This window comes from Sinocyclocheilus rhinocerous, unplaced genomic scaffold, assembly GCF_001515625.1.
Source record: "Sinocyclocheilus rhinocerous isolate Xijiao unplaced genomic scaffold, SAMN03320098_v1.1 scaffold1012, whole genome shotgun sequence".
NCBI lineage: Eukaryota > Metazoa > Chordata > Actinopteri > Cypriniformes > Cyprinidae > Sinocyclocheilus > Sinocyclocheilus rhinocerous.
In genome coordinates, this window is record NW_015640039.1 from 722,916 (window position 1) to 736,773 (window position 13,858).

General features: G+C 39.9%; 1 protein-coding gene across 1 annotated transcript in view; it reads right to left on the reverse strand.

Annotated features, from left to right (window-relative positions):
- Window positions 1–13,858, reverse strand: part of LOC107752282 (FXYD domain-containing ion transport regulator 6-like) — a 29,492-nt gene that overhangs the window by 6,006 nt on the left and 9,628 nt on the right. Inside the window, exons 2-4 of the mRNA XM_016568219.1 lie at window positions 8,230–8,283; window positions 2,199–2,222; window positions 2,022–2,057 (exon numbers count right to left, since the gene is read on the reverse strand). Coding sequence (XP_016423705.1) covers window positions 2,022–2,057; window positions 2,199–2,222; window positions 8,230–8,278 — 109 coding nt within the window. The 5' untranslated portion in view covers window positions 8,279–8,283. The remainder of the gene's footprint in view (window positions 1–2,021; window positions 2,058–2,198; window positions 2,223–8,229; window positions 8,284–13,858) is intronic.

Here is a 13,858-nt window from a genome sequence, read left to right on the forward strand (position 1 = left end):
CCTTTTGTTGAGTGCTCGTCATTTTACCAAGGACAGCTTCTCTAATCTTGGCTTTTATCTTCGTTGGCTTCTTCTGTCTTCTTAATTTGCACTAACAAGCTCTCCGAAGCACAACCTTTAAGTACGATTGATACGTTATGTGTACATATTCAATTGAGTGCTCAAAATATCAAGTTTGTGTGCTAATATGTGATGTACACCTAGTGCAGCTTTAGGTTTCCAGGTAAAGCACGATATTACTGTCTTACTGAAGTAGTTCTGATAAGTCGCTTTGAACCCCCTATTTCCTAAGAATGTGTCGATTATTGTAGACTGACGTTGTTCTAATTACTTCGTTTAATAATAAAGAATGTAGTGTAGTGCACAGACTTTATAATCATTGTTAAAATTGCTGTTTATTTTGCTGCACCGGCAGTTATAGGGTTAATGCGGGAGAGACAAGCGAGTTAGGCTGGTGCGCCTGTGATACAGCTGTTCTGATTAAAAAGTTAAGACAGAGCGTCTTTTGTCTGCCATTCTTCAATATTTTGGTTTACAAACTGTATTGTTTCATCAGTTAGTCACGTTATCACTCGGCTAACGTATCCACCATTATTGTTTTAAGTGTCCACAGTTTAGCAGCTAAACTTTAGCTGTGGGCATTCGCTTGCATAAGTGTTTTAGTATTTTATGTCATTATTATAAGAACGGATTGGAGCACTATATTATTGTTTTATGTAAAGGTGCTTTGTCAATGGTAGCGCTCGCTAACTTGCTCAAGGACTCCTCTCTGTGCCAATCACAACAGGCTTGGCCAGCTGATCATTCAGAGCAGAGTAGGCTTATGGAAGGGAGGGGTTTGCTCCGAACTTGCTTGGAACGAACCATTTAGAAATCATTGGCAAATGACTCTAATATTAAATGTATATTCTGATCAAATTACAATGTTTTCTGACCTTAGATGCATTTAAACCTGTTGTAGGGGACTCCAACACAATATTAGGACACTTTAAAATACCATATGACCTGCTCTTTAGATTCAATATCCAAAGCAATTTTCCAAAAAAATCTCTTGGTGCAATTTGGAGTTAAGGTACCTTGCTCAATTGTAACTTTAACCACTGCGTTCCCACCATCCATGGGTGTTAAGCTGAATTTTTGTTTCTGAATTTTGTTACTCCAAAATAATATGTCTGCAGATTGCAGGTTTTTGCTTTTAGCAAACTCGAGACATGATGTTGTAATTGTGGCCTCACTCAGAAGTGGCTTGCCTCTAGCCACTCTCCAAAAGAGGCCAAACCTGTGTAGTGCTGAAGTGGTTGTTGATGCCTGGGCAGCCAAAGACCTCTGGAGCTCTGTCAGATAGAAACTGGCCTTTTGGTTTCTTCCCTGACAACTGCCCATCTGGTTGAACAGCTTGATGTAGTATCTGCAATCGTAGTGGCATTTTCTAATCTTTCTCTTCTTTATAGTGTCATCTCAAAGTTCCTAAGGAGTGTGATGTGATTACAGCATATCTGATGTGAACTTTTTTACGTGAGGCTATATTTACACCTGGAATGATCCTGGTTTAACCATATATTTGATTGACAGGTCCTTCACAGTTGCCCAAGACGCATCAAGACATATTAGTGTTTACACTGTGATGTGGTCGCATGCTGCAAATGTGGTTTGAGTGGATACAAAATGTTTCTGAGCACACCATATAATTAGTCAAGTCACTCAGGACTATTCACACAATTTCAGATATTAAATAGTGTCTGGAGATTATCAAAATACTGTGTAAAATTGAAAAAAAAAATCTAATTTAGACCTCATTTTGATATGCTGCATCAGGGTGTAATTGCATTCTGAAGGCACAGATGAATATGACTGTATGAAGTGTGACTATACAGGTAACGGAAGCCAAGATACCTATTAGCCTATATTCCTCTATCTTTGGGTACTTGCTGTTTGAGAAGTATGTTGCTTATAAAGTGACATAATCCTTGTTATGTAAGTAAATATTGACCTGTGTAAGCTTTGTAAGTATTGATTCTTACCGTATACAAATGGTTCCAATCCCTTTTCTTTTCCATCTGATGGAAAACAATAAGAAATTACACATGAAGACATTTGCTTACTATATATATATATACACTGTATATATATATATATATATATATATTGTAAAATAGTAATATGTAGTGATGTGGTAAATGAAATAAAGCATAACTTGCCTTGGCCAGCAGATTCAGACAAAGCTAAGACAGAAGATCAATACAGAAGCAAAAACCATTGTGAGAAAAGAGAAAAACAGAGAGGAATCATTAGTATTATGGATCTGTACATTCACAAAAACATCCAATAACTGAAACAAGAGTGTTGCATTATGTTATTTGTTTGTGGTGGGTGTTTTTGCTTGTTGAGAAAGATCACAGAGCCCTAAGCTAGATGCAATATTGGCAGGAATATGACATTGCCTAATGAATGTATGATCCGATTCAGGCATAATAAAAGGGGTTTTTTGACTGGGTCAATACAATTTGTTGTATATCAAACTCTAAGAATCCATTAGACTAAATCGATGCCTGTGCAAAAAGACAAAACGCCATTGCTTGTGAGAAAATTATTGGCATATATGAATCCATAAAGAACCTTTCACAACTATTTTGGAATCTTTATTTTTAACAATGTATGGTTTATTTACCAGAAAAGTCAATCTGTCAATTTTATGGTAATTTACAGATTTTGGAATGAAGGAAAGAAGAACAAAGAAGAAACAATGAAAGGAAGGAATGGAAAAAAATAGGAAGGAAAGAATGGAAGAAATATTGTGGTTGCAGCAGTGTGAAAGATAACCAGATAAAAACATACTCGGTTACAAACGTAACCTCGGTTCCCTGAGATACGGGAACGAGTACCGTGTCTTGCTGAATACGCTATGGGAAAAAGTCATTTTTTCTCCTGAAGAGGTCTACTTCCGTCTTGCCAAAGATTGGTGTTTTTGCTTGTTGAGAAAGATCACAGAGCCCTAAGCTAGATGCAATATTGGCAGGAATATGACATTGCCTAATGAATGTATGATCCGATTCAGGCATAATAAAAGGGGTTTTTTGACTGGGTCAATACAATTTGTTGTATATCAAACTCTAAGAATCCATTAGACTAAATCGATGCCTGTGAGACAGGAGGGAAAACTCATAATGATTAAAATCTTACTGATTTGTCTTCACTGTAGTACTAAAATAAGTTTAAAAATGATTTTCTAGCAGTCTATGATGGAATTTGTGCTTTTAAAATTGTCTTAACTTACGCCATATGTTGTTACAACAGAGACTATATACTAGACTAGAATCACCTTCAAACTGGAATGAGCATTTAAGGAGTTAACAGTCTTAAATACAAGCCTGGCAGTTTATTAAATCAAATCATCTATGAACAAATCTATTAATATGACATTCGGCAGTGGATAATTTGACAGGTGAAGGTATTTATAGCTTTATTGCTCTCTTGATCATTTGATGGGAAAAAAACATTACAAAAAAGGTTGATGGAAAATAACATACATATAACAGAAGGAAGGAAGAAAGAATGAAGGGAAGGAAATGACAGTGAAGGATGGATGGATGAATGGAAGGGAGAATGAAGAGAAGGGAAGGGAAATTACAGGAATAAAAGGACGGTGGAGGAAGGAAGGAATGATGGATGGCAAGAAAGAAAATGTAGGGAGAAATAAGGAAGGAAAAGGGGAACAATGAAGAGAAGGAAAGGGCAAAGAAGGATGGAAGGAAAAAAATCAATGAAGGGGTGAAAGGGACAGTAAAGGAAAAAATAAAGAAAATGGATGGATAGAAGGAAGGAACTATGCAGGAAAAAAGAAAGAAGAACCAATAAAGGGAAGAAAGGGACAGTGAATGAAATAATTTAAGAAGGGAAGAAGGAAGGAGCATATAAAAGAGGGGAGAAAATAAAAAGAGGAGAAAAAAAGAATGAAGGTCAGGAGAAGACCATGAGAGGCTTTTGCATGTACAAACTTTGTTGGAAAATGACTGGTAAATTACCGTTTTGAGATCGTTTGAACAGGATCTTTCATTTCTGGCAATTTTCTAAGATGAAAAATGGCAAAATTACCAGTAAATTGCCATTTTTATGCTATGCGTGAACAAAGCATAATATTCCAGATGAGCATTTACAAAGTTAAGACACACTGACATCTGCTTTATAAGTCTGCTTTGGACCAATTATAACATTCTGAAGGAGATGACGCGATTACTCCACTTTCTGTTGGTCAGCGAGGTGAATCTTTGTGACCAACTTGAACCTGCTGCGAAATCTGTAGAGAAATATTTACTACTGAAAATGACTCAATTTTAACCACACAAATTTGCTAAACAATGGTAAATATTACTAGACTTCTCTCTGCTTTCGACCAATGGCCGAACGTCAGTTTCCCTTCGCACAGTGCTCCCCAACCCGTGTTGGAAGCATCTGTCGAAAACACCTTCCTACTGCAGACCATTCCCTGGGGAACGCCCTGTTCCATCCACTGAGCATTCAGCCATGGGGTCAGGGCCGTTACGCAGGCCTGATTTACCCTGATAAGCAGGCGTCTGTGACGCCACGCGTGGGACGGAACACGTGGTTTCAGCCAGTGCTGATGGGGACGCATACGTAGCAGGCCCAATTCTAGCACTGGAGACGCTGCAGCCATAAGGCCTAGCAGCTTCTGTTATGTCTTGAGGGGGCGAGAGGCACCAGCCTTGAAGGAGGCCGTGAGCTGCTGTATGGTCAGAGTGCATTCTGTTGTGACCACTGCTCTCATTTGAGTCGAGTCGAACACTGTTCCCAGGAACGAGATTCATTGGCTGTGGGACTCTTGGCAAATTTCACTCTGAGCCCCAGGCATTCTAAGTGGCTGAGGAGAAGGGCTCTGTGAGATAGTGACTCCGCCTCTGACTGGGCCAGAACGAGCCAGCCGTCGAGGTAGGTGAGAATGCGGATTCCCTTCTGCCTCAGAGGGGAAAGAGACGCATCCATGCACTTCGTGAAAGTGTGTAGAGCCAGGGACAGCCTGAAGGGAAGGACTGTATAATGATAAGCCACTCCCTCGAAGGCGAATCTCAAGAATGGCCTTTGATGGGGGGCTATCTGGATGTGAAAGTAGGCGTCTTTCAGGTCCAGAGAAAAGAACCAGTCCTCTGGGCAGATTTGCGAGAGGATCCTGTAGAAGCCTGACTCGCTCTGGGCCGGAGGAACCACATCTATGGCTCCTTTTTCCAGCAGATTCTTCACTTCGGAGTGCAAGACGTGTGCGTCTCTGCTCTGAACCGAAGTGGGGACCACTCCGCTGAAGTGCAGGGGTCTTCGAGTGAATTGAAGTGTATAGCCTCGCTTTATTATCCCCAGAACCCACTCTGACACTCCGGGGATGGCTTGCCATGCCTTGGCCCGGGAAGACAGGGGTTGGATTGGTTCGAGTGCCTGGTCGCTGCAAGGGGACACGGTACTCATGAGAAATGGAAGAGGAAAACTGCTCTCTTTTTGAAAATGTTTGTGTTATATTCTGCTCGCTATAACAGCGGATCGCCTCTTGGGTGCTTGAACGGGCCCAGAGTTTGCAGCAAACACATTGCCGACTGCACCCGGAACTGGACAGGGTGATTGGCGGCTCACGAGAGGCAGCTTGGGGGGGTGGTCTGGCTGCAGCGAGACTTGGCTCCCTCCTCTTTCTGTCCCTTAGATCAGGACGACGCTGGAGGCGCCGGATCTTAGGCTATCTTAGGCCGGGGTCCCTGGCGCTTCGGAAACGGGTAGCATCTGGCCAAGTGGGAACGTCGTTGAGGCTCAGGTTTGGTTGGCTGGGCGGCGGTGGCAGCCGCAGGTGCAGGCTTTGTTGGCTGTTGAGTCGGCGCAGACTTGGGGCGACCCGAGGCAGCTGCAGAGCTGGAGCGTTTCGGCAGGAAGTGTCGCATAGCCTGGGACGTTGTGAACTTTTGAGTGAAACGCTCAGTGAAGCCTTCGACCGCTGGCCCGAACAGGCCATTGGGAGAGACTGGGGTGTCAAGGAACGGGACCTTGTCGGCGTCCTTGATCTCCATTAAAGTCAGCCATAAGTGGCGCTCAAGTACCACCAGGCTGGCCATGGAGCGTCCTATAGCCTGAGCCGTGGCCTTGGTGGCATGCAAAGCCAGGTATGTCGCGCTTCTCAGCTCCCTGAGTGTTGCGGGGTCTGGGCCAGACTCGTCCGTGCTGGTGCTTGGCCTGGAAGACCTGGAGAACCACCATTGAGTGGAGCGCCGAGGCCGCTTGCCCAGCCAAGGAGTAGGCGCGTCCAGCAAGGGCTGAAGTCGTCCTACACGGCTTGGATGGATGGGCGGCCTTCGCCTTCCAGCTGATCGCAATGGGCGGGCAGAGGTGCGCGGCCACTGCCTCGTCGAGCAGAGGCAGCTTCTCGTACACCTTATTTTCAGTGCCGTCGACCGAGGTGAGGGCGGATGAAGTGGAAGTACGGAGGCATGCAGAGTATGGGGCGCACCACGATCTGGTGAGCTCGTCCTGGACCTCCGGAAAAAAAGGAGAGGATCGCTGATGAGGTGCTTGATGGCTCCCCGGCAGGAACCACTCATCCAGATGGCTGCGGGAGGGTTCTTCTGGTGGAGACCACTCCAAACCCAGCCCCTCGATGGCTATCAAGAGGATACGGAATAGTTCGGCGTCCATCCCGGGCTTGACATCGCTGGGCTTGGACGGTGGCAGGGGGGCGGGGTCTGCAGTTGAGCCCGACAGCTCCTCCGCGTCCGAGGCTACCAATGACATGTTGTCATCCAGCAGCTCGTCATCGCTCCCACCGAACGAGACCAGATCAAAGGGAAAGGGCAAAGGGACGCTGGTCAGGCTGGGCGAAGAGGACGGGGGACGCCTCTCTGTGCGGATAGAGCGAGGTATGCAGGACCTGAGCCGACGTAAGCTCGCTCGCATCTGAGCGCTGTGATCCTCTGCTCCACTGTTTTTTCCTCACAGGCTCCTGGGAGGAAGTAAACAGGAGGGCGCGAGGGGCGGAGTCGCTTTCTGGAAAGAAAGCTATCCATGAGCACAGAGAGGCGAGACACATGCTCTCACAATGGGAGCAGTCCGTCTCAGTGAGCGCGGATTCCGCGTGGGATTTCCCCAGGCAGGAAACGCACTCACGATGGCGTCATATACATCGTCATATACAGCCATATATGCAATAACGGCGTGGCATTTGCAACAACGCGCAAAAATTTGCTCTTTAGAAATTTCCTCTGATAGGGCTCGCCGGATGGTGGCAGGGGAAGCTGGATCACTGCTGCGCATTGCTGAAGGCGGCGGGAAAGGCAGGGAAATAAGCCGAGCAGATGACCACTGCGAGGCGTGTCAACGGCAAGCAGGCTCTTCAGTCAGTGGAGATCACGAAGAACGTCGTCGTCGCTGAAGGAGAAGAAATCTGAATCCTATGCACGAACCTATGGCCACGAAGCCCGACAAAGCCTGCCAGAATGGGTGGAGCCATCTGGCTATAAAAGCGGTTATATAGCCAGATGGCTCCGCCCATTCTGGCGGGCTTTGGCGGGCTTCGTGGCCATAGGTTCGTGCAGCACTGCTGCCGAGCCATTGGTTCGTCTTTAAAATGCACTGCACGAACCGATGGTCATGCAGTTACACTGCGTGATTGAAAAAGGCTTCAGTTCAGGAGAAAAAAGGACTTTTCCCATAGCGTCTTAAGCAAGACGCAGTACGAGTGAAGTATTGGTAGGGAACTAGTCTGACAGTCAGCAGTGCTATTAGCGGTGGGCGAGGGGTTTGTTGACAAAGCTGAAGGATAATTTTTTTACCAGTGTAGAGAGCTGTGTGTGTAGTGAGTATGAATCTGGTGCAAATGTGCTGGCAGTTTCATGTGGCCTAATTGTGGTTAGGGTGGAGTCTCTCAGAGGACTGAGATGGATGGGAGTGTTATTTAAATGGATGCTCTCATTTCACAAATGAAGTTTTTTTGGCAAAAGCAGGACAGCAATTCACAGACATGTAAAAGCACATATAAAGCACAAACACAGAGCTTTAGATGAGTCCATTTGAAGAACTATAGAGAGCGCACAGACATACACGTGATCCCAGATTAGAGAGGTCACTGATCAAATTCTCAGTTAAGAACTCTAGGATGGCGCTAATGTGTCATGTCATGGCTTTTCCAGTTATTTCCAATCCCAGCGGACACAGGGAGACTGGAGTGAAATGGAGGGGGGCACTTACCCGCCACATAGACTAGGAGGGAAAAAAGGAAGACCAGGACAGTTTCCATGGCAACTGCAATGGGGAGAGAGAGAGAAAGAGAGTGATAATCAGTGTTAGTGGGTTACGTGCTTACCACGTACAGAAAGACTAGAAGTTCTGACAAGCTCACATTATTTATAATCACTATTATGCTCTGTCCTTGACTGGCATGTTGTCGTTGTACCTATGCAATATTGAAAGAGCACAGTCAGAAAGCCTGACAACAGGTTGAATTTAGATTCCCTATAGACTCATAAATCACAAATACACATCTTGTGGTTTTTGAAAACTGTTCCCTGCTTTTTTTCTGCCATTTTATGAAATGTCTGGGTTAAAGTTGTCATAAAACAGCCAGGATTGGCTGGTATGTCCAAAATATTTATCACATTTTCAGTAATTATATTATATTTCACAATATAAACACAGACACTGTCATTCAAAAGTTTGTGATCGGCATTGTTATTTATTTATTTATTTATTTATTCATTTAATTAGTTAGTTAGTTAGTCTCTTATGCTCACCAAATTTGCATTAATCAAAAAATACAGTAAAACAGTAATATTGTGTAATATTATGACAATTGAAAAAAAAACTGTTGTCTGGTTTCATATATTTTAATTATATAATTTATTTATTAATTAATTTAAATAATTTATTATTTAATATATTTTAATTTTGAATTTGTATGTCCAAAATATTTATCACATTTTGAGTAATTATATTATATTTCACAATATAAACACAGACACTGTCATTCAAAAGTTTGTGATCGGCATTATTATTTATTTATTTATTTATTTATTCATTTAATTAGTTAGTTAGTTAGTCTCTTATGCTCACCAAATTTGCATTAATCAAAAAATACAGTAAAACAGTAATATTGTGTAATATTATGACAATTGAAAAAAAACTGTTGTCTGGTTTCATATATTTTAATTATATAATTTATTTATTATATAATTTAAATAATTTATTATTTAATATATTTTAATTTTGAATTTATTTCTGTCATGCAAAGCTGAATTTTCAGCAGTCATTATTTCAGACTTCAGTGTCACATGATTTGTCAGAAATCATTGTAATATGATGATATGCTGCTCAAGAAACATTTCTTATTTTTCTTCTTATTATTATATATACCATTTCTTATTATTACACATGTTAAAATTAAATGTTAAAAACATGTTAAAATAATAATAATTATTATTAATAAACATGTTATAATAATAATAATAATTATTATTATTATTATTATGATTATCATTATTATTATTATCATCATAATCATCATCATTATCATCATCATCATCATCATCATCATTATTATTATTGTTATACTTAAACCTTGTAGTTATGGGCGATACAGTAAGTTGAGTGTGAGAACAAAACAAAGTCAGTGACATGACATCATCTTTATCAAATGATAAAGGGTCTTAATTTACACTAGCTGTTGCAGATCACAATTAATAGCATGACTGAATTTTTTAACCACCCCTCTATAAGAGTTATCAGTTGTATCTGTCATATTAATAACTACTTTTAATCATTCACCCTGTCACTGATCCTGTGTCCCGTCAATTAATATGTTCTTCATATTGATATATAATTTGATATTAAACCTTCAACGGTGATCCCATTAGTATTTTACAAAATGTTTACACATGCAGTTATATATTTTGGATAGACAATGCATTGTACTTTATAAACTTGCTCTAAAATGCAAAATATAAAGGCTTTTAGTTTAGAGACGTAACCTATATTTATATTTACAAAAGTTATCCCATTTATTATAAATAAAATCAGTCTATTAATTCCTTCAATTCAATATTCTACAAACTTCAAAGAAACTGTAAGCATTTGTGCATCTCTAAAGTTGTTCATATGAACATTTTTGCATTTTACCTTATTTTAATATGTTTATATTGTACAGCTCGGAATCTGTGGAAACGTGCAAAATGCTAGAACCACACTTCACACACAAATTTGCCTTCAAAATGAGCTGTCTTACTGTCTCTATTGCCTTTTACTTTTTTTTTTTCTTTGACTTTCTGTCAGTGAGTGCTGTACTAACATTTGTTATAGAAGGACAAAGTCGTTTGTTCTGTGTCATGGGCAGGATATTGCTGGATTCTGCTGGCAGTCCCACAATCCCTATGACAGCTTTCAGGGACCCAGTCAGAGCAGTGTCATTTACTAGAACATTAAGCACTGGAGAGCCATCGACAAGAAAATGACACGGGGTAGAGCAGATTAACTGCCTTTGACCACAGGAAGGACATTTAGCCTTCTTCTCTGAGTGTTTCAAGAAATGGATTGTGTCACAGGAACAATATTTTCAAATGGACAATTAATTTACCAAATCACGACACAGTCATTGAGCTCAGCTTTCAAATGTATAAAAATCTAGCCATCACTCCAGCATGTGACGATTGTAGTTGTTTTTTTGTTTTTTTTACATCTTTAAGTTGTTATGGATATTTGTTCACCCATATGGGTGTCTTCACACACAAGAAAAATACATTTTTAAAACTAAAAATACCAAACAACCCTGCTGCTTCTCAAACCTTTAGAGCCAACCCTGCCATCACCACCCTGCTGTTAAGTAGGGCACCATTATCTCGAAATGGTGTCATGGTCAACCTGTAAAGGGAACCGGGTCATTCTGAGAAAATGTTGTTCCTAGGTCTAACTGATGAAATTAACATGATGCTGCTAATTGACACTGCACTCACCTAACTCAGTTTAGTGTGCAATGCAACACATATGGCCAAAATACAATACAGTTCAGTGCAAAATTATGCAAATATATATTGAAACCCAAGGAATGTTCCATTTGGTGTTTGAAATTACTTCACTCCTACTGCTATGCCACAAATTCAGAATATGTCACTAGTTTGATACTAGACCCTATTAATGGTTAAATAAATGACGGCTTGGGCTGACAAATTATTGCAGTAACAAAGAGCCAGTCCAATTGTGTGATATTGCTTTTACATAAACAGATCAATAAACAAGAAGCTGATACTTTGCTCCGCCGGTGAAAATAGTTATAGTCATTTCAACACGGAGTAACATGCAGTAGTGGTGTTCCCATTGAATCATTTACAGTAATTCAGTTTGAACTGAATTAAATGATTCAATGACTCACAAAGACAATTACTTACGACCATCTATTGGTGTAACACTTTAACCTGTATAAACAGTCAGTAAAATGTCAACAATAATGAAGAGACTATGGAAGCCTGTTTCCGCCACTGAATAAAAAAATAAAAAAGGTAATTGCGACTTTTTCTCTCACAATTTTTTCAACAATAATGAAGAGACTATGGAAGCCTATTTCCGCCACTGAATAAAAAAATAAAAAAAGGTAATTGCGACTTTTTCTCTCACAATTTTTTTACATCTTACAGAGTTTACATCTCAGAATTACGTAATATAAACTTGCAATTTTGGTTTTTTTTCTTAGAATTGTGAGATATAAACTCACAATTGTGAGTTATAAAGTCAGAATTGCGAGATATAAAGTCAGAATTGCAGGATATAAACTTGCAATTGTGAGAAATAAAGTCAGAATTGTGGGATATATACTCACAATTCTGACTTTATATCTCGCAATTGCGAGTTTGTATCTCAGAATTGAGAGTTATAAAGTCCAGTCCAAAAAAGACTGATATTCTCTCCAAATTGCGAGTTTATAACTCTCAATTGCGAGTTTATATCATGCAATTCTGAGAAAAAAAGTCAGAATTGGCAGTTTATATCTCGCCATTCTGACTTCATTTTTCACAACTGCGAGTTTAATTCTCACAATTCTGAGAAAAACAAAAATCAGTATTGCGAGTTTGTATGAGGCAATTGTGAGAAAAAAAGTCAGAATTGTGAGATGTAAACTCACAATTGTGAGAAAAAAAGTAAGAATTGTGAGATAAAAAGTTGCAATTACCTTTTTATTTATTTATTTTTTAGTCAGTGGTGGAAACGGGCTTCCATAACAGACTGACAGTTTGTCTAGAACGAGAAAACAACACAGACAAGCGAAACACCTTTGTGACCTTGTTTATGCAGATTTTTAGAGAAAACAAAATTTTGTTTTTGTTCCTGTTTTATTCAACTCTGTTATCCAGTGACATTTCCACTCTAAAATACATATTTGACCTTTCTGACATCATATTTGAGGAAGTGGCATGTCTTTATCAGTGTATCTCGCAATTGCGAGTTTGTATCTCAGAATTGAGAGTTATAAAGTCCAGTCCAAAAAAGACTGATATTCTCTGCAAATTGCGAGTTTATAACTCTCAATTGCGAGTTTATATCATGCAATTCTGAGAAAAACAAAAGTCAGTATTGCGAGTTTGTATGAGGCAATTGTGAGAAAAAAAGTCAGAATTGTGAGATGTAAACTCACAATTGTGAGAAAAAAAGTAAGAATTGTGAGATAAAAAGTTGCAATTACCTTTTTATTTATTTATTTTTTATTCAGTGGTGGAAACGGGCTTCCATAACAGACTGACAGTTTGTCTAGAACGAGAAAACAACACAGACAAGCGAAACACCTTTGTGACCTTGTTTATGCAGATTTTTAGAGAAAACAAAATTTTGTTTTTGTTCCTGTTTTATTCAACTCTTGTTATCCAGTGACATTTCCACTCTAAAATACATATTTGACCTTTCTGACATCATATTTGAGGAAGTGGCATGTCTTTATCAGTGACCTTGTGAAATGCAATATTTGAACTTCAGACATATTGCAGACAAAACAGTAGTGCTACCAGAATTACCTATTGAACTGTTGAAGTTTTATATGTCTGAATCTCAAATTTGTGATGGGGTTGAGATGATAATGCTTTGGTACTTTGTAAGGCGGAAACCACAATTAATATTTGGCCATTGAAAAACTCAGACAGTATACTTTTTGGACAACATTCTGAACGTGGGACATATCAGTGTTTGGATTAATGGGATTTTCTGTCTGTAGAGTAATTATATTCAATGCAATTATTTCTCATAATGTTGTACTCATTAGAGCCAACATTTTACAGATATAGCAGACCTCTTGGTTACCAGATGTCCAAACAGAAGAAGGAGCAAATAAGCCAAAACCACAAGGAAATGATGGACATCTGGGAAATATTGTTCTAAGTCTACCATCTTGGATAACCTCATGTTCTTTTCAACTATATCTAGAGACACATGGCTCTACAGCCACCTTATGTGTGATAATGTTAACACAGCGTAATAACTCCCTTATCTTGGTCTTTTTTACGAGCTTCAGTCTTATCAGCATGTCACCCATTCTAGAGGCACTGCAGTCTGCTAATGGACAATATCAGACTCAATGAATTCACAAGGAGCAGAAGTGTTTGGAATGAGCCGATAACAACAAAAAAGTTGTTATTCTGTTTAACCAGTTCAATATCACCTGAAGATACAGCCTTGGGTCACCGATACTCAAACATGGTAGCAGTATTACTAAAGGCTATTACAAACCCAGCAAGCAATTTTGCGTTTAAAAGACGTCTATTAGCCGTCTAAACACAGCCCAGACGTCTAGGCTAAAACAAGGCTAAATTTGGGCTGTCAGTGAAAATTTAATAGACGTCTAATCATA